This window comes from Carassius auratus, chromosome 2, assembly GCF_003368295.1.
Source record: "Carassius auratus strain Wakin chromosome 2, ASM336829v1, whole genome shotgun sequence".
Taxonomy (NCBI): Eukaryota; Metazoa; Chordata; class Actinopteri; order Cypriniformes; family Cyprinidae; genus Carassius; species Carassius auratus.
Window position 1 is genome coordinate 22,437,123 of NC_039244.1, and position 27,202 is coordinate 22,464,324.

General features: G+C 35.6%; 1 protein-coding gene across 1 annotated transcript in view; it reads left to right on the forward strand.

The window, feature by feature from the left end:
• The window catches only part of LOC113120872 (adenylate cyclase type 8-like), a 38,186-nt gene extending 16,097 nt beyond the window's left edge, over window positions 1–22,089 (forward strand). Inside the window, exons 8-18 of the mRNA XM_026290985.1 lie at window positions 5,722–5,919; window positions 7,202–7,302; window positions 7,525–7,726; window positions 8,650–8,739; window positions 8,915–9,087; window positions 11,163–11,244; window positions 15,816–15,974; window positions 19,111–19,257; window positions 19,570–19,662; window positions 19,799–19,913; window positions 21,153–22,089. Of these exons, the coding sequence (XP_026146770.1) occupies window positions 5,722–5,919; window positions 7,202–7,302; window positions 7,525–7,726; window positions 8,650–8,739; window positions 8,915–9,087; window positions 11,163–11,244; window positions 15,816–15,974; window positions 19,111–19,257; window positions 19,570–19,662; window positions 19,799–19,913; window positions 21,153–21,637 (1,845 nt within the window). The 3' untranslated portion in view covers window positions 21,638–22,089. The remainder of the gene's footprint in view (window positions 1–5,721; window positions 5,920–7,201; window positions 7,303–7,524; window positions 7,727–8,649; window positions 8,740–8,914; window positions 9,088–11,162; window positions 11,245–15,815; window positions 15,975–19,110; window positions 19,258–19,569; window positions 19,663–19,798; window positions 19,914–21,152) is intronic.
• Window positions 22,090–27,202: the final 5,113 nt, after the last annotated feature.

Sequence of the window (27,202 nt, forward strand, 5' to 3'; positions counted from 1 at the left end):
AGCCATTCACAAAACAAATGTTTTTGCATTCCACAGTGCTGCCATTTGCGATATGCGTTAGATGGACATCTTTGACATCTTTGTATGAAGACTATTTTTCCAGTCCTTTGCCCTGCGTCTTTATTGTAAATGGGCCCTAACTGTTTTTCTTTACATGAAGATTCTTATTAAGATTTTAGATGTGCTACACCCAGTAGACCAGTAGTCACACTAAAGTTAGCTCTAGTGGCTCCCCTTGGATGGATTAAATGTGAATATATGCTCCCAAAACACTGTTTCTGCCATGTAGATTTGGAAAAACCCATTACAACACCTCCTGCCACACCGTTAATGTAACATGCAATGAAACAGAAGTGTACCAGCAGAAGTCTCTAAATCTCTGTAAAATGGGTCATGTTGCAAATTAATTGTAAATGTTCTTAGTACTGTTGGGAAGCTATAGTGCACTAGAAGGTCTCAGTACTGTAGGGTAAAGGGTAATGTTCTAAAAAGCTATCTAGACTGTTGGTTAAGGACAGTGTTCTGGAGGGCTGTTAGGAATAGATGGTGTTATAAAAGGTCCTCAGGCTATAGGAAGAAGGTTCAAGAAGGTTTTCAAATGCTGTTTAAAAGGGACACTGCTCTAGAGCACAGCATAGTAGGATTCTCAAGGCTTTAGGGTGTGGAAGGTGTTGTAGTGGGTTCTCAAGACTATAGCATGAAGACAGTGTTCTATAGAGGGTTCTCAATGTTAGGGCAGGGACTAAATGTTCTAGTGGATTCTCTAAACTTCAGGGTGGAGACAGAGTTCAGTAGAGCATGGGATATTGCCAATGTGGTTTTCAAATTTGTTTCATAAGGAATATGTTTCTAACTGATTCTTAGTTTTTTTTTTTTTTTTTTTTTTTAAGGCTGCAGGGTAAGGGACAATGTTTTTGTGGGCTTGAGTTCCATTGAGTTCTCAAAGATTAAGGGCAATAATAGTGTTCATGTAGGTTCGCGCAATGGCTCACAACAATGTTCTAGAAGGTTTTTGTGGCATGTGCAGTTGATTATGATGCAAAAATCTGCCCGGCTGTTGCTATGGTGACATAGTTAGCATAAGGGAATGTTGTCTTTGATTAATGCAGGGCTTTTGTTGCCTTTGTCATGCAGTCATCTTAACACATCAAAGAGCTCTCACTGTATGACTGGCAGGGCAACCAGCCAATTACACATCAGCTGAGAGACCAAGCTTTCACGTTGTGATTAGACGTGTGTGTGTGTGTGTGTGTGTGTCTGAGCTATTCTAGATGTGTTCAAACAGAAGTATGCTGACATGTTCATGTGTGTAAGATTATAGGGCTGGTCTCCATGACAACAGGAATGTCTGTAAGGCAGGAACAGGATTCTTTTTCTCCTTCACACTCCATTTATCCCTCCCTCTCTCTCTCTCCTCTTTCATCTGCTGTTCTTTTCTTCTCCTTTATCTCACATCCTCTCCCTCTTTTCTTCTCTGTCTCCTTGTTCAGGCTTTTTCCTTAGTGACGCATTGCAGCCACAGTGTGTGTGTGTGTGTTTTAGTGAGTTCGGGTGTGCGTGTTCTGCCGAAGGGTGGTTCTCTTAATGGGTTTAATGTCCCGATCCTTGTGTTTTTGTGTGTAATCCACAACTTTATGGTCTTGAAAACATACACACATGCGTATAAACACTGCAACCTGAGAGTATTTCCTCCAGAGTTTTACAGAGGGCCTCGTCTTTTGTATCTGGTAGAGAAAGCATTTAGTATTGATCAGCCAAAAAACCTCTGCAATGTCTGTGCTCCAAAATCAATAAATAAAAGATGGATCTAAATTTTGAGAGAGCTACAGATTGGGACGTCATTTTTGTGCTCTCCAGGTTAAAAGCTGTATTATTGAAATGTGAATAGGTGACTGCAGATCTGTACAGGAGTTTGTTTATTGGAGCCAAACACTTTACAGAAAAGAAGAGAAGTGCACCTCTCTTCTTTATTTTATCATAGTGTCCCTCACCCATGGCTTCCTACCATTTGACTACACTATTAAAAGCTATTTAAACTCCACACTATAAGCAGTTTCAGGAGGCTCTGCTGCTCTGAAAAGCATTAGATATCTCAAAAGCGTGATTTCTTCATCTATGAGATTATCGAGGAGAACTCAAATTGATTCTCCAACATCTCTACCCAGATGCTTTTCCATCTCTTCTACTTCACCCAGATTCCTCTGATTAATACCTCAATCAGAATGGATAACATTGATGTAAACCCTTTAGTCAGGAAAAATCATATTCAGCTTGATTCAAAAGAAAGGGGTGTGCAAGGCTATTCACAGTGAGAAAAGTACCTTGCATGCATCTGAGTTGTAGTGCAAGAGCAATTTTTTATAGTTTTGCAGGAGAAATGAGCATGAGGCTGATAAATGTGAATCGCTCATACTCTTTACACCATCAGTCAGTATGATTTCAAACATCAGGGGGCATGATTAATCATAATTGTATTAAATTGAAAGCCCCGTTTTTTACTAATATAAACTACCAAATGTCATTAAGATTACTGAAATGTTTTTAAAAGGAAGTTTTATTTTATTATGCTGATTTGGTACTTAAGACAGATTTCTTAATATTAAGTTGTGCTGCTTGATATCTTAACATTAGGGTTATTTGATGAATAGAAAGTTCAAAAGAATCACATTTATTTTTGAAATAGAAGTCATAAATTTTGATAAATTTAGTGGATTCTTGCAGAAAAAAAAAAAACGGATTTGTTTCAGGAACAAATTATTAACCCCAAACATTTGAACGGTACTTTATGTTGTTGTTTTGGCACTGCTGTACGACCTTGTGTAAAGAATAATGTTAAGCTGTTTAAAATTATACCCATCTGAACTATAATAAATCTTATTGAATATAGAATAGCTTGTTAAGCTAGGCACACTGTTGTAGAACTAACATCTGATGAATGAAAACTCCATATGGGCCCATAACAATATTTGGGCAATTAAGCCATGTTTAAAAACATTTGCAATAGTATTGAACTTTCTTATTGTAATTTTAGTGGATGCATAAAGTCAGTGCCCCTCGAGTTCACACAGGTTGCCTAGCAGAGTGAACACAACTGTAGTTCATCACATGTTCTGTTTCTAACAACCAGAAATTGCAGAATATGTTTTTTTTTTACAATTATATCATTTGAAACCATCAAGCATGTTTTTATTAAATGTTTTGCCTGAAAAGCATGATTTATTAAACACCATTAAGTTTGGCTTTAAGGTGTAGTTCATCTAACAATTTCATAATTTACTCACCCATGCTCTGTTCCAAACCTATAAGCTACGACTCTTTATTCCGTAGGCCAGAAAATGAGATAACAGTTTTCATTTTTTGAGTGAACTACTCCTTTAATTGCCACAATGCTTTTGATGCCACCGTTTACAGTATATATATTATACATTTTTGGACAGAACCGCACCTTGTCTACGTTTTCTTTGTGTGCAAATATTCTATTGTGTATGTAAGAAATTGAGTCTGTGTGAGTTTGTAATTCTGGTGTTTCTCTAGATGACTCACGACTCATGGCTGAACACAGCTCCAGCTCATTGCACAGATGATAGTCCTCTTTAAAAGATACTCTCAGTGGTCTAAACAAAATCAGACGTCTTTGTCAGATCCTGTTTATGCAATATCCTCTGCTCGTCATCCTTCCATTTGACCTCCGCCCCTGTGCTGACATTTCCGTTGTGAAATATGATCAAATACAACGCAACACATGCCTACACTGTGACAGAGAGAAAAAAAGATTTCATTTTACTTCCAGTTTACATTTGTGACATATATGGTTGATACTGGGTTTGCCGCAAAGAAATCTGTTTGGTGACCCACACACATGGAGGTCTTCTCCCATTCTTCCATGTAATAATAACTTTTGACAGCATGATGCTTCTAAAACAGCCATCTTGACACAAGTTGCTTGATTCTGCCATGTTTGAACTAAGCATCTGTCAGTTGGGTTTTACGAATAAGCAGGAGCCACCATTCAAGGGACATGTTCAGAAGATGAAATTTAAATCACAACAACATTTTATTCAGTTCTGCTAGAAACATGACAAGTTTATTGTGCAATATTCTTGGTCTAATTTAAGTATTGAGCATTTAGCTTAGCACCTTGCAAATATTATACACTGTTTTTCTAATATTTGCCCTATTTTGTTTGGAAGTCTATTTTCACACTAGTTGGCTGAATTAGCAAATTAGACATGTATTAGTCAGGTCTCACTTTGCGTGTGACACACTGATCGTTTGGGTGTGTGAGTTAGTTTGCATGGGTGTTACCGCCTATATAGGACCACTTAGGATGTCTCATGTAAATAGTATAAAAAAACACTATAATTTGAAACAGAGCCATGGTGTAGCCTGTCTGAGGTAATGTTTTGCAGGTCATGTAAGGTTGCCTTCCTTTTCTTGTACAGTCATCAGGTTTAGCCGAGTGGCCTGAACTTAGCCAGGTCCTTTTTAATGCCATTTTTAATTTATGTCCTGATGTTATACAGTGCGTTTAAGGCTAGTGATATCTTTGTTTAAGCTCTATCCTCATATGAACCTCTCAGCTATTTGTTGTTGTAATCTTGTGTGAGGCTGTATTGTACAGGTGTTCACTAGGGGTGAGCTGCATGACCAAAATCCTGTGTCAGGGTATGATAAAATTTATATCATGAAATACTTATTTTTTTCTGAAAATTAAAAAAAATTAAAACAAAAGGGAAATTATCTTTTCATTTTTTTATATAAATAAATATATAGTTTTTATTTATTTCATTGCTTCCATCTAAATTTCTCCCATTATTATCAACCAGTGTTTTATATTCAAAGCATATATATGTCACAGTTTTCAAAATAGACTATAGATTTGTCTTGGTATTGGACTTGTAAAAAGCTTTGACATACTGTATAACACAAAAGTTGCTGAAATAAATAGCTTAAATAGGTCATAAAGGGAAAATGTGTTATTTTCAACAAATGATAAAGGGTTCTTACCTCATCCAAGGTTGTCTACCACCATCAGTCCACCTTGTTTTAACTGGATTTTCCAGCAGAAAGAACTAACTGGAACAGCCTCATATTCTGATACTTAAATATCTGATATAAAAGGTCTGGCTTTCCGGCATTAAGGCAGTGGAATTATTAGGCGTTGGAATAGTGTGTAGATTTTCTAGATTCACTCTAAAAGATGGACTGAGCTGTAAGCAGTTAGAAAAGCCTATTACTTACAGTCCAGAGCATTTGCTGTACAAATAATCATGTTATCTGCAAGTGTGTGTGTGTGTGTGTGTGTGTGTGTGTGTGTGTGTGTGTGTGTGTGTGTGTGTGTGTGCATGCTTAGCTGTCATTTAGGGACAAAATTGTCATGAGAAGTGAACTAAATCTGGCAAAACCTCCAATCCACACTGTTGTATGTGTGAAACAGTTCATAAATAAGTAATGCAAAATATTCTTTTTAGGCATAGAGTTTATGTTAATATATATTTAATTATAATTAGTCTTATATAAAAAAAAATTCTATTTGTCCTCATTTAGTAAACATATATGTGTTTGTGCAATCCTTTTCTAATTTTTCTTTGATTGTGACACATTCATGTTGTGCAGAGCTCTTGGATGAACAGATAGACACCAATACACACACACACACACACAAACACGAACACACACTCTCTTAGACTCATGGGCGCTGCATGTGCTTTTCCTCTGTAGACTCTGGCTGCGCTCACACGTCACTCCATTAACCTGCTCCCCAACCACCTGGCTCAAGCCCTGCATGTGCGCGCCGGCTCACAGGAAATTAACGCTCGCATGCAGAGCGCCATCGCCCTGCGCAGCGGGGACAAGCTCCGCCAAGAACATATCTCCCCCTTCTCTCTCACCTTTAGAGAAGCACTGCTGGAGCACAAGGTAGCCTGCTCCCACCTTCCAGCAATCCTGCCCTCGCTTTCTGCTCTCTCACTCTCTCTTTTTTGCTTTATTTTTGGGAATATAAGAGAAGGAGACGAGAGAGTGTTTTTGTCATGAGTAAACTAAAGGCCGTTATTTGCCAGCAATAGCAGTCAATACTTTCTAGAACATCAGTTTTAAATTTTCTCAGTTATTTCTATATGCCATCCGAAGAAAAACAAGTTAAGGTGGTCCAGCTGTGTTTAGAAGATGGTAGCTGCTTTCTTGTTGGTCAAAGATGGTCGACTGGATGGACCAACAAATCTAGACCAATTTGCAGCATTTTATTAATCATCTGCCACCAGTTTTGGTTGGATTTTCTAGCAGGAGTGATGACACTTCTGAGACCACTGCAAAGCAGTTATGGACTTCACTTGAAAGGATATTTCTCCTATAAAACAAAATTCTGTTATTATTTCGCTCTCATGTCCAAACAGCCTTTCTTCAGTGGAACGAAAAATGTTACATTTTAAAGAGTCTTCAAGTTCTTCAATATTCAGTGACAGTTCATATGTAGTGACTACAGCTCCAAAAATGATTTAAAAACACCAAAAAGGTAATTTTATGGCATGGTCTAAATGTTTCATTCACAAATCGTGATTTAGTTCTTGAGCTGTTAAATTGAGAACCGCTTTTAGACCATTAGTCTGACAAAAACGTTGTTTCCTGATCCGATCAGCCGGTTCTGATTAAGAAAAAGAGAGTGAATTTTAATCAACACTTAGGATAATGAGCTGGTGAATTCAGCCGATTGGATTGGTCTCCAAATTGATTGTTTTTAATCACTGATGAACTTGGCTCATCATATGAGCCTTAATTCTTCCTGATCAACTGGGGGTTGGCCGACAGATGTGCCTTCAGGTTACTCATGATCCACTACCATGCATGTTTTCATCTTAGAAAAAAAACGCTTTTTATTAAGTTTATATATCCCTCAACTCATTTCTGCTGGTTTGAGTTGACCTTTGCCCCCTGCTTGGCCTTAGACTTGGCCTGTGCCACTCTGTGCTTGAGTTTTTTGGTTTGCCCTGCTTCCAACCTTGACATCACACGTCCTCTCACTAACCCAAAGAGCACAGTAGTTGTGTGTTTATGTGTGTTTGAGCTCTTACCCTGCTCTCTCCTACGTGGTTAGCATTGCTTTCAAGGTGTCATTGTGGATGTCATGTGAAGAGGAATTTTCCTCAATTGTCCTTAATTTTCTGTGCGTGTGTGTGTTGGTGTGTGTGTGTTTTCTCTACAGTATTCCCAGATGCGAGACGAGGTGTTTAAGTCTAATTTAGTGTGTGCCTTCATTGTTCTCTGCTTCATCACTGGAATACAGAGCTTACTTCCCTCAGCAAGGTAATTAATACACAAGTACATAAATACACTGATGACCATAACTACCACAGACGCTGAGGTTGACACATGATCTATTTGGGTTTATAGTGCATAGAGAAGTCATGGAGTAATATATTCAGTAGTGTTCGATGTGGGGTTTTCAATGAAATTTGATCTTTGATATTTGATAATCGATTACTCCCACAAGCGCATCATATAATATGTGATCACTTATTTTTGTAGGATGGTCACTATGGTGATACAGTTCTCCGTCCTCATCTTGCTGCACTGTTGCCTTGTTGTCGTGACAACGGCGGAGGACTATAAGTGTTTGCCGCTGGTTTTGCGAAAAGCATGTTGCTGGGTGAACGAAACGTACGCTGCACGGAACGTTGTCATCTTCCTCTCCATCCTCATCAACTTTCTGGCTGCCATGATTAACATAGTGAGCAAACACTGTTATTAATTGTATTTTTAATATCATCATTATACTATGCTAATTTTTCCGTGGATACATTTTGTGAGCTGAACTAATTTAAACTGTAGAATTATAGACCCACTGTGGAGTACAAATGAGTTTTTATTTTCATGTCTAGTGATAAATTTGTAAAAAAAAAAAAAAAAAATCTAAGACTAAAAAGAAGGCTCAAAATCTGCTAAGGGGTAATTGAATGTAGGAAATCATTTTTGGGTATTATAAAACCTAAATAAGTTTTATGGGACTATTTCGTGACCTAACTAAATTACTTGGCTTGTCAAAAATATTCAGCTGTCGCAAATGTGTTGACTTTTCATGACAGAAGTGGTTTTGATGCACAAAGAAGTTTTTATTGTCTCTTATAACAAAAATATGTTATTTAAATCCATGAAAATGCAGCTCTTGTAGTAAATAATAGTGAAAAATCACTTTTTACTACGTTGTTCCATTGTTACCCCTCAGCAGATTTTGACTCATGTCAATATCATATTGGTTACTGGCCGATTTGAGAGTTTTTTTATGTAATATATTAAATTATTCAATTTTAATGTGGATTTATTTTCTTTATTTTTTTTAAACTTCCCAAATTTTTACCATCATCTAACATTTGAAATTGATCTTCAAAAACACTAGGAACTTAATGAGTTAGATTCCAGATAAAAAATCTAATTTTCATACTGCATATTACAATGTTGTTATGCCTAAATTGCATGTAAAACATTTGATCTTAATTTTTTATATTTTTAATTTGATTTAATAGAATATTATAGAATGTTATATAAGCCATTTATCAGCTACACCTTTAGCTAGAAAGTTCTTGGAAATGCAATTTTATTGCTCAAATGCAATCGATTCTCTAACATTAGCACTCTCTTTCTCTTTTATTGTAGCTTTGGTGTGATTTCGATAAATCCGGCTCATTCAGGAACCAGACGCTTAATGCATCTGCCTCAATCCCCGATATCTGCTTCTACCCAGAGGTCTTTTCATCCACTGCCCCCCACACAGTCAGACCCACAGCTTATTGCCAGTTTCAGTCTGTTAAAAGGATTGATAGAATTCTAGCAAATGTGTAAACCGTTTAAAATCAATTCATTCACTGTGCACAGAGCAATGGCTTATTAATGGTGAGGTTATCTGCCTGTTCATTGACAGTATTTCGTGTTTACTGGAGTGTTGGCTATGGTGACGTGTGCAGTGTTCCTCAGACTGAACTCTGTCCTGAAGCTGGCCATCCTGCTGATGATGATCGCTATCTACGCACTGCTGACCGAGGCCTTCTACACACCTCTGTTCATCCGCTATGACACACTTACACTTAATCAGAGGTATGCAAACTTTCACATTGTGCCATTCAGAAGCAAACAAATTATAAAGAGCGGAATTATACATCACACTTTGTTCTTTATGGATGTGATGCAAGTTTGTAAAATGATGCGGACCGACTATAAGAGCAATAAATGTCTTGCTGTTTCTAGAGTAGCAGTCTGCAAGTGTTTTAATAGATTTCTGCAAGTTTTATGATTGACACCACCCATTCAGACATTTCTGTCTTTTGCTAAACTTTTAATGAGAAGGACACATAAACTACGTCTGAAAAATAAATGTGGGTGGTGTGGCCTGGTGGTCAAAAGATTAGTTTGGCAACTAGGTTTTTAACCCTGCAAGGATTGCACATACACTTCTGTGACTGCCTACATACGCTGCCAAAAGTTTGGGGTCAGTAAAGTTTTTATTATAAATGTTATTATCATTCCACAAGGCTGTATTAAAGGGTTAGTTCACCCGAAAATGAAAATTCGTCCATCTTCTACTCACCCTCAAAGCATCCTAGGTGTACTGTATGTGACTTTCTTCTTTCAGAATAACCCAGAGAGAGTTATATTAAATATTATCCTTGCTCTTCCAAGCATTTCAGTGGGGGTAAGCGGGTGTTTGTTGGCAACAGTTCAGAAGACGTAATAAAGTGCGTGTGAAATACATCTTCTATCATCCACCTGCACATCGTCCGCATCCCACAGTCAGCAGATATTAGAAAAAAAGTGTTTATTCGTTTGAATTCTGGATATCTGTCTTATAAAAATGCATGGATTCATTCCAGGGGGCCTTTATTCACCCCCGGAGTCGTGTGGGGGACGTTTTATTACAGATGTGTGCACTTTATTTCACGTCTTCTGAACCTTTGACAACAAACATCCAGTTACCCCATTGAAGGCTTGGAATAGCAAGGACAATTTTTAATATCTCCAACTCCAGTTGGATTATTCTGAAAGAAGAAAGCATCCTAGCACCTAGGATGCTTCAAGGGTGAGCTAACCCTTTAAATCTAGACTTAAAGACATTTACAATGTAACATAAGATTTGTATTTAAAATAAATGCTATTCTTTTGAACTTTATATTAATCAACAGATCCTGAAAAAACAGTTTCCAAAACATTTTTAAGCAGCACAATTGTTTTAAACATTGACAATAATATGAAATATTTATTGAGCAGCAAAACAGCATACAGTATTAGATGACTCCAATAATGGCTGCTAAAAATTTGGCTTTTCCATCAAAAGCAAAAAGTACCTTTTAAAATGGCATTCAATTTCATATAATTTTAATATAAAAATAGAAAACAGTTATTTTAAATCATGGTCATATTTCACAATATTACTGTTTTTTTCTTTGATCAATACAAATAAATGCAACCTTCATGGACTTCTTTCAAGAACAGTAATAATATACCAGTTATAAGTAAATTTTTTATACCTGGTCAGAATATACATATATGTATATATATAATTATTATTATGATTTTTTTTGCTGATTAACAACAATACTGAAGAAAAGTTACTGTGCATCTTCATGCAAGTTCTTTATGGATGTTAATCATTTTCACATTATATTTCAAAGGCACTTCAAAGAATACCATGGTATACCACCTAAAAAAAATTGGAAAAATTGGGGGGAAATGTTTATATAGTATGAAAAAAATTATACATTTTATAAAAGCTAAATAAATTACTTGCATGGACTACTTATACAACATTGTTGCAGTGCTAAGATGTCTACCCTAGTTATCATCATTGTGCATTATATTTACTCCAGAGTTATTGTCCCTATATGTGAACACTGTAAACCAAACCATCTACCAAATTACAACCTCTAAAGCAGAACCAAACCCTGAAGTACTGTAGGTACTGATTAAAACATTATAATCCACTTTCATAAAAAAAATAAAAATAATAATAAAAATAATAATGTCAGATATCATAAGTGTTTGACAAACAGTATACACTGTGTTTAAGGCTCTTAATGACATTTATGACAGATGTTTGTCTTAACTAACTGCACTCTGGACATTATAAATGTGCTGTAGAGCTCATGAGGCTTTCTGTCCCGTTTCCCTGGTTACAGCAAAAGCTTCCTGGGAACCAAGGAAACGTCTCTGCTTCTCATGGCGATGTTCCTTTTAGCTGTGTTCTACCATGGCCAACAGGTAACAGAGGCACACACACAGATGCTAACCTGACAGCAGATCAGAGGCCATTCAGTGCCTATTTTATAATGTCACGTTTCTAAGAAACGGCTGCAAGTTATTGGCTGCTTCATAAGGTCTCACAGTTAATATATAAAAGCCCTGCTCTCTCTCTGACACACCGTGTGTGAAGCTTTTTAAGTTCACTCCACTGATTGTTGTCTTTGATGCCGTAGACCAGTGGAAAGAGCCGTTCTGAGTGGTGATGGATGAGAGAGAAATGAGTGCTGGGTTTGTGTAGTTGTGTGTGTGTGTGTGTGTGTGTGTGGTGTGTTGGCACCACTCTGATTAATGTGCATGGAGTTGACCGCAATGCTTTGTGCTTGTGCCATGTGTTGTGTCCAGCTATTAACTGCCCTCCCCCCATATGTATGGCAACAGCGGGTGGTCCCACTGGCACTGCTTGGCCTATGGAATGGGATTTGGCATGTGTTTCTTGGACAGTGATTTGATCATTTCTTATTTATGCTTCTCTTGGTGTGTGTAGAATGCATAGAATAATTAGATAATAGATAATTAATTGATGCAACTGCATAAGACATTAATGCTTAACAAGCAAAAATAAATGGAGCCCATAATGGGACATGGTAATGGGGAAAAACATTGAGATGATAGAAAGTTTATAGTTCTGTGGTGTTTTGATGCTAACAAAACTTTAGTGATGGAAATAATATGAGGAAAAATAACAATTTCATTTTTGTAATTTTGCGATCAAAACAAAGTTTGGAGCAACACAATAATTGTGCCTTCTCAAGAAAATGTCTTGTTTTAAGCAGTTAAAGATATTTTAACAAAACTGAATATTTAAAAATATAAAAAATTATTTATTTTTGCAGTGTAGACATAAGTGAGATTAAAAAGAAAGTCAGTGGCTTGAAATTTTTGCTTTAGTGTATTTTCTTAGTGTTTCTAAAGAATAAAAAAAAAACTAGGACAAAGTAGATACTTTCTATAAATGGAGAACTCCGATGAGTCTACTGAGCTCTGAAAGGCACTAAAATGTTCCTCTTGATTAACTTATGAATGCAGGTACATGCCTCGCTCAATGGAATAAAGCATGAGGAAACATAACTTTTGTATTATCTGCTGAGTGAGATCCTTGAGAACCAGTATGTCACCACCAAAGAACTTAGCACATCATTTTATTATGGATAAAACAATGCATTTATTTTAGCTACTATTGTAACAGCTGCTCTTCCAACAGCCAGATGTTTAACCATTTAAATGAATGTTCTGATATTGATAAAGTCCCAAACCACTCTAGACAGTGGTGAGCTTCAAAACTGGGCCTCCCAAGACATCTAAAACTTATAAAACTCATTTGTAAAACTTATCCAACTCTTTTCTTACAGTTTGTTTTTGTCAAAAGTAATTTGGTTGATATATGCACTGCCTTAATTGTCTACTGTCTGAGTGTGTGCGTCCGTCTCTGTGTGTGTGCATGTGTTTTAGAGGTTAATGGAGGTTAGTCTTGTTGATGTGTTTTTAATAATCAGTCGGACAGTCTTACACCCCTGTCTGCCCCACTTGCATAATTACTCCTCATAAAATCATCTTTCACTTCATATTCAGTCTGAGAGCATACGCAAATTGATGCAAACACGCATGCATTTTACACTCATACACATGCATAAACACTTACATCACACCCTGACTGTTTGTAAATTAATTTTTCAATCTGGACGCCTTTGTGAAACACTTTCAATTAAAGCTGGATATTAATATATGCAGATGAGCGTGTGCTACTGCTTAATAAGCAGGGACCTTGTTGCAGCTCTTCATTTGGAAGAGAGCTGATGGAAGCCAGGCTGAACAGAGATAGCAGAAACGCAGTACAGCTCACTTCCTGTTAGAGGCAAGATGTACCACAAAGGGTCACAACACTGCCAAAGCATTTAAGGGAACTCACTGAGTACAGTGTGTGAAAGAAATAAAATGAAAAGTGATGTCATCATCTATTCATGTTGCTTGAGGACCAAACGCTAATCTGTTCTGATGCTTCATAGACAGTGCTTTTTCACTTTATCAACATGCAATAACACTCAAAGCAACATTGCGAGTGATGATGGGTGTAATCATGAAATCAGAGACCATCCCACTGAAACTGAACACCATTTGTCACAGGAGACACATTTGAGATGCTTGTTCTGATATAAACAGCAAAATAATAATTGTTTGTGGTCCGATCTCCTGAGATGGATCTTTAGATAAGGTGTAAATAGAGCCAACTGTAAAACAAATGCTGTCCAAATGTAAAACAAATTATACATACAGTGTCATTTGGTTGTGTGGTTGGGGCATCTTGCTCAAGGTCTCCACATCTTTTTAAAACAGAGGGAGGAATGGATGAGAAGAAGATGATGCTTTTAGCACAATGATGATTAAGAGCCACATTCAATTTTTAATTAACTTACTGGAGCGGCTCGAAAACAAAATTTGAGGGGGCATACGATGCTTTCAAATGCTTAAAGATCATTATTTTATGTATTTGGTGTAACAGAAAATGTTGACATGCTTTAATGTTCAAAAAACATTTTTAAAAAGCCCCTCTATGCCCCATCTCTCTCAAACGCTTGTTTTCGACAAAACTCTCCTTCCGACAAACGCAGTCTGCTCTGATTGGCCAACTGACCCAGTGCATTGTGATTGGCCGAACACTGCAAGCACTCATCGGAAATGTAACGCCCCTTTCCATAATCACAAGCTTCATCTTTCAAAATAAATGTAAAGACAGTTAATACTGTCCTTAGTTTTATCATCAGTTCAAGCCTGAAAGAGGAACAGAGTGGAGTGACAGACACAGTGATGAAGTTCCTATGTGTTTGCAGTACACAAGCCACGGACGGTTAAGACCACTGACTCCACTGTGTGACCCCGTCTCTCTCTCTCTATCACACACACACGAGCACGCACCAAACACACACTCATGCGATGTGCAAAGCTCTACATTTGAACATTCAATAGCAAATACTTATACAAATAACAAAACATACTTACAGTAGCTGATTCAGAAGCGCCAGATTGTCGTAGCCAAGTCAGAATGACCTCCTCTCCTAGGTTCACGAAATGGTTGTCCATAAAATGTTTTGTTGTTCTGTTATAAGTAGTCTTAAAGATTCCTAAATGCATCTACTTTCAGAAGGCCAAATAAAGTACTTTTACTTTCGCTTAGATACACACAGCAAGCATCTCCCCGACATGACTGCTTCAACACTAACTGTGTTACTGAAACCATGCCTTCTTTCTTTGCGTGAACATTTGGGCAGCATTACGCAAATATTTTCACATAGTGACGTAGACGTGGGGGCATGTTTGTTTGAGTCATTTTAGGGAGGTGTTGTCATTGCTGCAAACGAGTGCCATTATAAATAGTAAGATGTGTCATACTTATACAAATATCATACTATAGTCTTTTATATTAAATTAAGAATGTTTTTCAAGAGAAACCTATATAAGGACATTTAAAATCAATGTTGTAAAGCATTCATAAAGCATTTTCTGATTATGAGTTATTTTCCACATTTAAGAAGAAAGTGCACCTCTCTGCATCTTTCCTGTTGTTGATTACCTACCGATGCAGTCCTCTTCTGGTTGCTAGGTTTTTTGTGTGCCTTTTTTTCCCAGTGACTGGATTGTGTTTGCTGAGTGTGTATTTGTGATTTATCTGCCTAGTATTGCTGACAGTTAATAGATACTATTTTTTATTTTCTTTGAAACTTAAAGCCTTTTTTTATTTATATATGAAGAGTTCAGATGCAAAAGCCTAAGTGCCATCTGAAATTTCATCTAAAATTAGCATTTCTATCAGGCTCCTATGCTAAGGTTCATTCATTGTATTTAATGGCAATGTACTGTATAAGTCATTTTCTATATATATATATATATATATATATATATATATATATATATATATATATATATATATATAACAAAAGTTTAAAGTTTCAACAGATAAATTATAAAACTTACAACTAAATATTTTCAGCAAGTTTTAAAAAGATTCTTAAGCTCCAAATCAGCATATTAGAATGATTTCTGAAGCATTATGTGACATTGAAGATTGTAGTAATGGCTGCTGCAAATTCAGCTTTACTACATAAATAAATGCAATTTTAAAATATATCAAAATAAAACCAGTTATTTTCAATTGTAATAATATTTCAAATTATTATTTTTACTGCATTTTGATCAAATAAATATATTTCATTTTGTTATTAATATATTCTGTCTGTCTGTTCTGAGTTTAGTAGCAGGTGCAATTCATAGTATAGTTTGCATTTGTGGTGACAATCATTCGGTCTTGAAATGCGATCTGATGATATAAGTTTATCCGGGCAGAGACTGAGCTTCTCTCTGACACATACAGCCGTAGAATAGGGTGATCTTCTCTGCCAAGGAGTGTGTGAGCCTGATGAATGCTTTGTAAAATAACTGTAAAGGGCTGTAACACTGATTGGCTGTTCCTTTACTTTTGCTTGTTTGTGTTGATTTAATGGATCTTGTGATGCTTTTATATTCTCTCTGTCTCTCAGCTGGAGTATACCGCTCGTCTGGACTTCCTATGGCGTGTACAGGCGAAGGAAGAGATAAATGAGATGCGAGAGCTGCGTGAACACAATGAGAACATGCTCCGGAACATTCTCCCCAGCCATGTCGCACGCCACTTCCTGGAGAAAGACAGAGACAATGAGGTAGAGAGACAGAGTGGATCTGGGTGTCTCATGCCTTTAGTCTGACAGGAAAAGCATGGCAGCACTTAGACTGCGAGAACAAGTGAGGAAAGGGTGAATCATTGCCACTTTCACTCTGGTCTTTGTGCTTTATTGGCATGACAGGCAACTTTAAGCACTTTGAACTGTAGAAGTTGAAACTAATTAAGAAAGTTATACAAATAAATAATTTATATACATGATAAAACAAGAATAAAAGTAAAAAAAGTAGTTAACTTTTGTAAAAATATATTTTTTACATATTTGTTAAACCTGTCATTATGTCCTGACAGTAGAATATGAGACTCCCAGTGGTCCTATTGCCATTTGCAGAAATCCATCGCTCCCGTTAAGAAAACAACCAATCAGAGCTGCGGTCCGTAACTTTGTTTGTGTTCAAAATGTAGAAAAATGTATATAATAAGCGAGTACACCATGAATGCATTTTCCTAACCGTGTTTTTAGCTTGTCCTGAATCACTAGGGTACACCTATAATAAGTGTTTATATTCGGACTATTTTAGATTGCTTCGGGGGTACCGCGGCGGAGTAACCCAGTACCTTTGTGATTCTTCATAGACATAAACAGAGAGAAGTAGTTCCGGCTACGATGTTCTTCCGCAAGACGCAAGCAGTTCTGTTTATTAACCGCTAGAGCATCAAAAGTTACCGACTACAGCTTTAAATCATTACACAGTTTTACTGTGGTACAAAATACAGCAACTACTGGATAATTGTTGGCAGTAAGTTACTGTTAATTTGTCAAACTTTTTACAATGAAAAACAATCTCAAAATCTAGTGAACTCCCTAAATAGACGACATCCTTACCATCACAAAACCTCATACGTGATAAGTAATCTGGAATGTTCTGCAACAGCTCTGTATATTACACCAGTAGACTCCCCACTGATTTCAGTGAAATGTGACTTTAGCATGATGGTAGGCTAATGCCACATTATTTTAAAAATCATAAAAATACAGCGAGCACACATTTAAATACTTTTATTCAGGGAGGATGAATTCGAATTTATCGAAAGTGACTGTAAAAAAACGTATCTTACAAGATTTCTATTTCAATGAAATGCTGTTAATTTCATCAAAACCTGATTAAGATATTAAGCAGCACAACTTTTTTAACTTTGATAAGAAATCAGCATATTTGAATGATTTTTGGAGGATCATGTGACAATGAAAACTGGAGTAATGATGCAGAAAATTTAGTTTTGCCATAAAACACAAAAAATTGTATATTTCATAATATTACTTTATTTTCCTTATTATATGATATTTTAGAAAATATTATTTTATATTTCCCAATTTAACATTAAAACAAAAAATTCTGGTCAATTTTGTTGTTCTTGCAACATATATCTTGTTTATCCTCTGTTAGCCATGTTTTTATGTAGCTAGTTACTTGCTAGTTTCTTTCTTTCTTTCTTTTCTCTCTTGTCCTGATATGACTCCTCTGTTTATTTCTGGAATGTTCCGCTGTCAGTTAATCAGAAATGGCTGATGCTAAATGCTAATTGTGTCTGCACTTAAATGTGTGAACTATAATTGACGTCACTCTCTATTATTAAGATGAGGAAATGATCTCTCTCCTTCATACATGCTCACAAAACCTGCCACTTTTAAAGGGCACTGCAGTAATTTAGCTCAGTGACTAACAACTATTAAGTGCATTATTGCCTGTTTTGTACACTCGTCCTTAGCAGTCATTGACTTCTTATACATATGATCGCTCATCAGTAATTGCATGCAGTAATGACATCATGCATCAGTGGGGCGTATAAGTGCAGTGCTGAATATTTCGGGGTGTATTGAGAGAGTTTTACCTCCTTTAATATTGGCCATGCTATTTAGCAGAGCTCCCTGGTCAAATTGCAAAGTAGATAGAGCAGTTTGCACACATTACACCTCAAATATTGCACATAATTAGTCACTCACTTCATCTGAATTGCACACTTAATTTGAAAGGTGCAGTAGATGTGCATGTTGTGGTATGTTATGCTTGTGAGGTCTATGTATATGGGAAGTGTCTATAAGGTATGCCTTTTTTTGCCACTGAAACACTTATTTCCTGCATTAATTCTATATAAAAATATTTTTATATTATATTATTAGAATAGTATTAATAAAATAACATTTTATAATATACATGAACCATTGTTTTTAATTATTTTGTATTTGTGGTATTGGCATCATCAAATATCAACTTTGTCAGCAGTGTTATAGTATCACTGAAAAACTATTACATTTTTTTTTTTTTTTAAAGTGACATTTTTAATTCATTTTTATATTATCCGTTTGATTTTTAATTAAACTTTTAGTTAAAATTGTAGTCATTTGGTTGTGTTTTTGTCATTATTTTATTATTGTTTTTGTAAATATATCTATACAGTTTTGCATTTTTATTTAAAGTTTAGTTTTAGTTATTTTAGTTGAGTTAAACTTAATTAAAATAAGAAATGTTCCCTTGGCAACATGTGACAGAATGTTTTTTTTTTTTTTTTTTTGATGATTTTTTATAATAATTTTTTTATAAATATTTTTTGCATTTAATTGAAAATAGCAAAAACCTGCAGGTAGCCTTTTTATTATATATTATATTGTACATATACATTGATATGCAATAATATATATATATATATATATATATATATATATATATATATATATATATATATATATATATATATATATATATATATACTTATATATATACTGCTCAAGAAAAAAAGGGAACACTTTGTAAGTGTTATGTGTTTATATCACATAAAATATATGTAAACCATGTTCGTTTGTATGGTCTATGCGTTTTATTGGCATTATATATCAGATATCATCCTAATCATATGCATCTGCACCCTAAACTCTAACCCTGACCGACCTCTGTTCTTATGAGTAAAACAAGTGTGTTAATATAAAGCAACACTGCCCTCTAGAGTAGAGTTTTAAAAAGTCTAGCCGTTCTGCATATGTCACATGCACTGTATTGTTCTGAAGTTCATTGGACTCACATTTCTGCAGGTTTTCACATGTGTTGTTTTAAAGCTCATTTGTGTCAAATGATCTGAGTCCAGTGAGGAGGTATCTAATGTGTGATCTCCATCCGTAGGAGCTCTACTCGCAGTCATACGATGCGGTGGGAGTGATGTTCGCCTCGATTCCAGGCTTTGCTGATTTTTACTCACAGACTGAGATGAATAATCAGGGTGTGGAGTGTTTGCGGCTGCTCAACGAGATCATCGCTGATTTTGATGAGGTCAGAATTCTACCAGCATAAACCTACATGCATTTAAAGGCATAGTTTATAAATAAATAACGATTCTGTCAATATTTACTCACCCCATGTTGATTCAAACTCATTCAATAACAGTTCATCATGACAAAAATTACAGCGTACAGGTTTGTCGTGAAATGGGGGTGAGTAAATAAGGACTGAATTGTAAGGACCCTTTAATATTAATTATTTTCACACAGACACACAGATCCATCACACCTGCTCAGAAGCTGCTGGTGAATGTTTAATGCTACATATGTAGACTGTCATATCTGAAAGATTGTCTCTGTACAGCTGCTGGGGGAGGAACGCTTTCAGGACATCGAGAAGATAAAGACCATTGGCAGCACATACATGGCCGTGTCAGGATTGTCTCCTGAGAAACAAGTATGAAAACAGACACACACACACACATACATCTATAGAAGCCTACACACTCACTTATACTAAAGCAGATATTATCTGATGTCTTAGAAGCCTGTAGTTTGTGCAGTAATCATTCTATATGTCTGTGTTACCATAGCAATGTGAGGATAAATGGGGGCATCTGTGTGCACTGGCTGATTTCGCCATTGCTCTGAATGAAAGCATTCAGGAGATCAACAAACATTCGTTTAACAACTTCCAACTCAGAATCGGTAAGAATCAAACGATTAAATCAAATGATTTAGAAAAACCTATGAAAGTAAGAATTGAGCTCAACAGTGACTGCCCACTTTTTGATCATCCTTGATTGCGGGAACATTTTTCCAGTTTGTTTTCTCCATAGCCATTTTTTAAAATAAAGTTTCAAAGCCATGAGTCCAAACCAACTCTAAGATGAGTCACAACATTACTATATTTGATTTGAAGCCAAAAAATAAAGGAAAAAAAAACATACAAATATATATATTTGATGGAATTTTTATTAAAAAATATAATTGCAAAAGATATTTGAGGTTGTAAGAAGACAATGCTTTGAGGGAGTGGGCAGTATTTCTGTTTCATGGTTACTTCTCTAACTGTCCTTTCAGGATCATGGGTAATGTAGTTCTTCTCTGTGATTTATTTTAAAATCATGCTAAAAACATTTTAATATTATAAGTAATGTTAGTGTTAATATTCTTTCTTTTTTAATCTCAGATGCACCTTAAAATGTAAATTAAAAGTTTTATCTTTATGTAGATTATGTAGAGTTTATTTTTAAGAAATTTATACTTTTATTATGCATTCAATTGGTCAAAAATGACATTTAAAAAATTATAATGTTACAAAACATGTCTGTTTCAAATAAATGCTGTTCTTTTGAACTCTCTGTTCATCACAGAATTTCTGACTTAAAAATAATAAGCAGCACAACTATTTCAACCCATTATGATAAGATGCGATGTTTGCTGAGAACCAGCATATTTAAGTGATTTTTGAAGGATCATGTGACCTTGAAGACTGGACTAATGGCTGCTGAAAATTCAGCTTTGCCATTACAGAAATAAATTACATTTTATAATATATTAAAATAGAAAACAGTCATGTCAAATTCTGTTAAGTTATCTACTCCTTATCGCTTTCTAAATATGTTTAATAGTTTATTTACCTGTTTTAATTTAACTGATTCTACTTTGTTCTTACACCTAAAAATAAGCTGTCATGGCATAAAAGAGTTTAATAAGTAAATAAATAAATTATTATTCTAAAGAAGCCCAGCACTGAAGTCTATCTTAAAATATTGAATTATTATTGCCAAAAATCAGTGTTTTTCTTATGAAAATTAGTAGGATATTTTGCTTTTTACTTTCTTCATAGCCCTCTATTAAAAGGCTTAAATGTAGGTTGGACCATTTTTCAATTTTAACAGTGAGATTTGCTGATGCTGGCCCTGTGCTCTCCTCTCTCCTCAGGCATGGCTCATGGCTCTGTGGTGGCTGGAGTGATTGGCGCTAAGAAGCCGCAGTATGATATTTGGGGGAAAACAGTCAATCTGGCAAGTCGCATGGACAGCACAGGTGTCAGCGGAAAGATCCAGCTCCCAGAGGAGACCTACGGCATCCTGAACGAGCGCGGCTTCGCCTTCGAGTACCGAGGCGAGATCTACGTGAAGGGAATCAGCGAACAGGAAGGCAAGATCCGCACGCACTTCCTGCTGGGCCGCGTGCAGCCCAACCCGCTCATCCTGCAGCCGAGGAAGCTCACGGGCCAGTACTCGCTCGCCGCCGTGGTGCTCGGCCTGGTCCAGTCCCTCAACCGGCAGAAACAGAAACAAATCCTCAATGAAAACAACAACTCAGGCATCATGAAGGCCCACTACAACCGCAGAACTCTGCTGGCACCGGGCAGCTCAGACACCAGCCACGCTGAGGTCACGGACAAGAGCGAGCTGGCCTAGAGAATGAGGAAAACAATCTGCGTACTTAACCAAAAGACTGAGCTGCTGCCGCTGACTGAGTGTCCCTCTTGCTGTCTGTGTTTCTTTTTGTATTTCTTTTGTATCTGAAAAACAATAAAGGGGTTTAATTTTTTTATAAAGTAATGGGCTTCCTTTAAATAAAGGTCTGTATGTTTGATCGTTTACATTCATGGTGATGCTTTCACGTTATGTCGTAATTATTGTGACTGAGAAATTGTTAATGTCCCGAAACCCAGATTTTATTCAACACTTATAACCATAATGGTCCCATTTGCAGCTCTTTTTGTTGTTGTTGTTGTTGTTGTTAGCATTGTTTATCAGTTTAAGAACAAAAAAGCACATTAGGAAGTCGAGACATTCAAAAAATGTTCTAACTGGTTGCTAAGGCTTGTAGAGTGTTCCGAAAGGTTGCTAGGCCGTTCCAAGCTAAGGTGTTCTGATGGGTTTCTAGGGTGATCTAAAGTCTAAAGTCTAAAGTCTAAAATCTAAAGGTCAAGTCACATTTTTTCTTTCTTTTACTTTTTGTCATCAACTGCTAATTACGAAAAACCCGACATAATGTTAATACTTTATAAAAAATATTCTAGAATGCTGTATTATTTTTTTCTATATTAGGAAAGTTGAAATTTTTGCACAAAGCAACTGATGCCAAGATAAGGTATGTTATAACAGATTTATTTTTCATCGACACTTTTACAAATGTTTTTTGCCTTTTGATTAGCTACAAATGTTTTTTGTTTTGGGCATTATATATATATATATATATATATATATATATATATATATATATATATATATATATATATATATATATATATATATATATATATATATATATATATATATATATATATATATATATATATATATATATATATATATATATAAGGTGGCAGTGCAGGTCTGGCCTTTAGAGGGCGATATTGAGTCAATATTAGTTGTGTCTGCCCTGCACCACCGATCAAATGACTGAATTTATGTTTTTATATGTAGTAGAATTAATTTCTTTAACTTTAGTAAATTCTTAATAGTAGTAAATACAGTTTTAATTTAATAGTATAATTTATTTTTTAATTTGTTAATTATTGATGTAATGTTTCAACTGTTTTTTTCTTCTTCTTCCCACTCTCCTTACGTAGGTGTTGTCTCCATGGAAACAGATCTCCTCATGTTGTCAGTCGGACATGATTCTTCCGAGTGTATTTCTGACGGGTGGGCGGGGCTAATTATCACATCACTCCTCTCACACTCTTGACAGCCAATAAGGGATGTTGTGATTCTCGGAGCTGTTTTATTTACCTGCCAAATACAATTGAATGGAAGCAGTTTCCATGGTGAACAGTGCAAACCTCTGATATTGGGGAAACAGAGATAGAAGAGGGGATGAAAGCGTTAAAACGCTTGAAAACTGGCACAAATACAACCTCAGCTGTGACACTGTAGGGTGTGTGTGTGTGTGTGTGTGTGTGTGGAATGACGATGTGTTTGTTACTTGACAAGCCATCTGTGAACAGTTTGCTGATTTTTCCTCAGCACTGGATGCTCACACACGGTTAGCTGACACACAACATGTCTGTCAAAACTTGTTTTTTATTTATATATAATTTAAAATATATAAGGGAAGTGACGGGATAGTTGTCACCCTTATATTATTAATTCAGTGAATATTTCTGAGGGAAGGTTTATTTTTGAAAGCTAATTTCATTTCTGCACATGCTTTTTTTTGTAATTGACATTATATGGAGTGAGTTGTCACAACTGCCCAATCACTTGTTTACCGCAAAACTATAGCATAAATGAAACAATTCTGAGTGCAGTTTTACACAGAAGGTAACATGTTTTATTTGTAATACTCTCTCTTATTGTTCCTTTACAGTCACAATCCTGAGAATGGTGTATCAAGAAACACCAGTGAAAGCCCCTCCCCCACTAATGTGCAGCTGTTGTGGATGTGGATGTATTCCGGCAGATGGCAGTCCATATTGATCATTCTTATGACATTCTTAATCACAAATTCAGATTCAATTATCATGTTTTCTGTGATAGGAGGAGGGAGGAGCTGCCTCCTCTCAGCAGCCTGGTTCACCACTCAGGTACTGCATTATTCATGAAGCCTTATGAATATTTAAATACTGTTACTGGGCTAAAGACAGGATGTGTTTAATGTAGGTGAGGTACAGTATTCATCATAACTGTCCTGCTTGTTTTTCAGGAGATGATCATTATATTTTATGGTAACCTGCAAGCAAGTAGCAAATTATGGTATATGACTGTGATATTACTAATATTATTGGCTACTTAAAAAAACAACAACCACAAACTCTTAAATACATCCTTCTCAAACTTTCAGTTTTAACAGTAAATAAGTCAACACATGACAGAAAACAGGGTCAAATAAATGTAATTGGGTCATTAAAAGAATAACAAAATTCTGTCATCATCTACTAAACATCACGTCGTTCCAAAATTGTAAAATGTTGTTCTTTCTACACAAAATGTGAAATTTGGTTCGAACTTTTGTAGACTGCGTACAAAAACACCTTTGAAAACAAAAGTTTTGAAGTTTGAATATATGAAAACTTAAATTATATTTGAGATCTAATTTTCTTACAATTTATTAGTTTCCAAACAAAAAATAGGAAAAATCTACAGAAAAAAAAATAAAAAAAAAATATATATATATATATATATATATATATATATATGTATATATATATGTATATATATATATATATATATATATATATATATATATATATATATATATATATATATATATATATATATATATATATATATGGATACATAATATTAATTTAAATTATAAAGAATTATGAAAAAAATAAAATCTTGTTAATAATAAAAATAAAATATTGTTTTATTTATTTATTTTTTACATAAGCGATTCTTAATCCATTGAAGTTTTGGGATTCTTCCATCTTAACAATATTTAGCTCACACGAAGCTAATGTTTGGCTTCGGAAGATTTAAAATATAATGCACAAGATGTAGTTTTGCTATTTTTATAGTGCATTGTGGTGATTTTGTCCTTTTTTTTTTGTGCTTTTTAATTCCTGAAATGCTGTCCTCAATAAAGCAAGACAGGATTTTGTGCCCAAAGATTCATGGCTTAATGTGTTCCCGACATTTTTAGAAATAATATCTATACCCCTGGCCATAGCAGCCTTTGAATGTGTGCACTTGGCCTGCCTCATCAGAACACCCAAGACACCTTCCATCTTCTTCCATGCCATTTCTTGTATTAGGTATACATCAGGCAGTCCTCTGCTGGTGGTCATTCCAGGCACTGATGTGTCAAACTGTCAACTTTGTCATCACCCAAACAAAATCTCTTTTTTTTGTTTCACTTTTTCGGTCTCTTAAAAATAAACCAAACTTAAGTCTTTGCTCCAAAGCATTCAAGATTTAGGATTGTTTAAGTTGGAAAATTTAATTTTGCTAAAAAAGTAGTTAACAGGTAATGGAGCTTAACTATAACATAATTATTATTTAGTATCATAAAATCCTCTAAAAATACAAAGAAAAAAATATAGAACTAAAATATATTACAATTATTTCATTCAAATAAAAATAAAAATCATTTTTGACTGGCACAACAGCAGCACAGTTATGTTTATGCATAGTTTATGCATTTTGTTTATTTCTTAAGAGAAAGAGACATATTTTGTGGTAATCACAACCCACTACAAAAGTTTAAGTTTACCTATAATTTTCCTTTAACTCTTTAAGTCTCCTGAGTTATGAAGGGCAACCTCTGAACAAACTGAAACATATTTTCTTAAGGTCGCAGCCCTCGATAGCTTTTAGTTTGAGCCTGAATATAAAATTTAGCTGACATGCTGTAGAGTTGGAATAATATTTGCTAAGGTATATTTATAGCAACTAAACACACCTGCACAGGTGACTAAAGTGAACTCTCATCTCAGTTTATGTGACACCATTATAGGCTGGAACGAGATTTACACACACTGTGTTTCTCTGTCACTTACATGAGTACAGCTGCATCCGCGTCACCATGGAGATGCAGTCAGCCAATGACAGGCGGCAATTTTCCCTCCAGGGACCCTGCTGATTTGAGCTGGGGGGATCATGGGGGCGTAAACAGGAAGGAAGAACAAGAGGTGGGTGGATAGTGACAAATAAGAGACCGTGTGTGAATATATGCATGTATGTGTGTGCATCTGTGCAGGTATGTGCGTTCTCTCAGCTTTCTTTAGGTAGGCGGGGTTTACAGCATTCTAGCTTGTTGCTAGGCAAAAACGGTATCCGTGGTTACCTTCATATCCAATCAGGTGTTAACCCATCTCTTTCATGTATGTATGTGCGTAAGTGATGAAAATATAAGCTTTCTTTCACGGTTATCGCTCCTGGGTTCTGAACGGTCTATATTTTCTCTGATAGTTGGCCACTAGAACTTAAATCTGGTCGTAGAAACAGAGCTCTGGTTTAGATTTAGATTTAGATTTAGATTTAGGTTTAGGTTTAGGTTTAGGTTTTGGATTTGCAGAACTCATTCTTTAAACTGTAGGGAACAGAACTGTGTAGGCCATAGTCAGTTCATCTGTCAGAACTGTAGGAGTGTTACATTTGGTTTGATATGTGTGTTAAGTGTGTGTGTGTGTGTGTGTGTGCGTGTGTGTCCTCTCCTTCTGCCTTACAGAACCAAGTGACCGGTTGCTATGGGATCAGAGGCTTGACGACTGTTACCAAGGCCCAAAGGCAGTTATACATGAACCTAGTCAACCCAGAGACAAGAGACACAGAGAGAAAGAGAGAAAGGATGGTAAAAGGAAAGAAGACCTGTAGCTCAATTGGTAGAGCACTGCGCTATTAAGCGCAAGGTTGGGGGGTTCGATTCCCCGGGAACACATGATCTGTAAAAATTGATAGCCTGAATGCACTGTAAGTCGCTTTGGATTAAAAGCCTCTGCTAAATGCATAAATTTAATTTTTAAGTTAATTTTAATTTAAATGTTTAAACAAATAACCTCAAATATATATTCAGGTTCAGTATTATAAAATTCTCTACAAAATTTGAACTGTAAACTTTAAGTTTATTTTATTTTTTTTTAAATCAAAATCATCCAAAACGGGCATGGATAAATTAATAATGTATCAAACTAAAACTAAACTAAGTTTGGATAAACTTATTACATACTGTAGGCCATGAGTGTCCATACGAAGAATTAATTACGATTAAACCATTATCAAACACAAATAACACTGTATAAAGAAAACATTTTTTGATTCTACAATCACAAAAGATAGTCAACCAGCAAAATTTAGCATGTCAGAGTCATGAGCTCATTGGTTATTTATAGATCTGATTTTTTTCTTCCTCACACAAAATTCCAGATTGCACTATGCACCTGCACATATACATGTAGACTGAACATGTAATACACACGATGCCTCCATATTCACAAATTCACATTTTTGTTGTTTACACATAAACGGCAATGGCATTGTGTTCAAAGACTTGCACTTTGAAACCCCTTTTCAAAAGTTTGCATTATCAGGCCC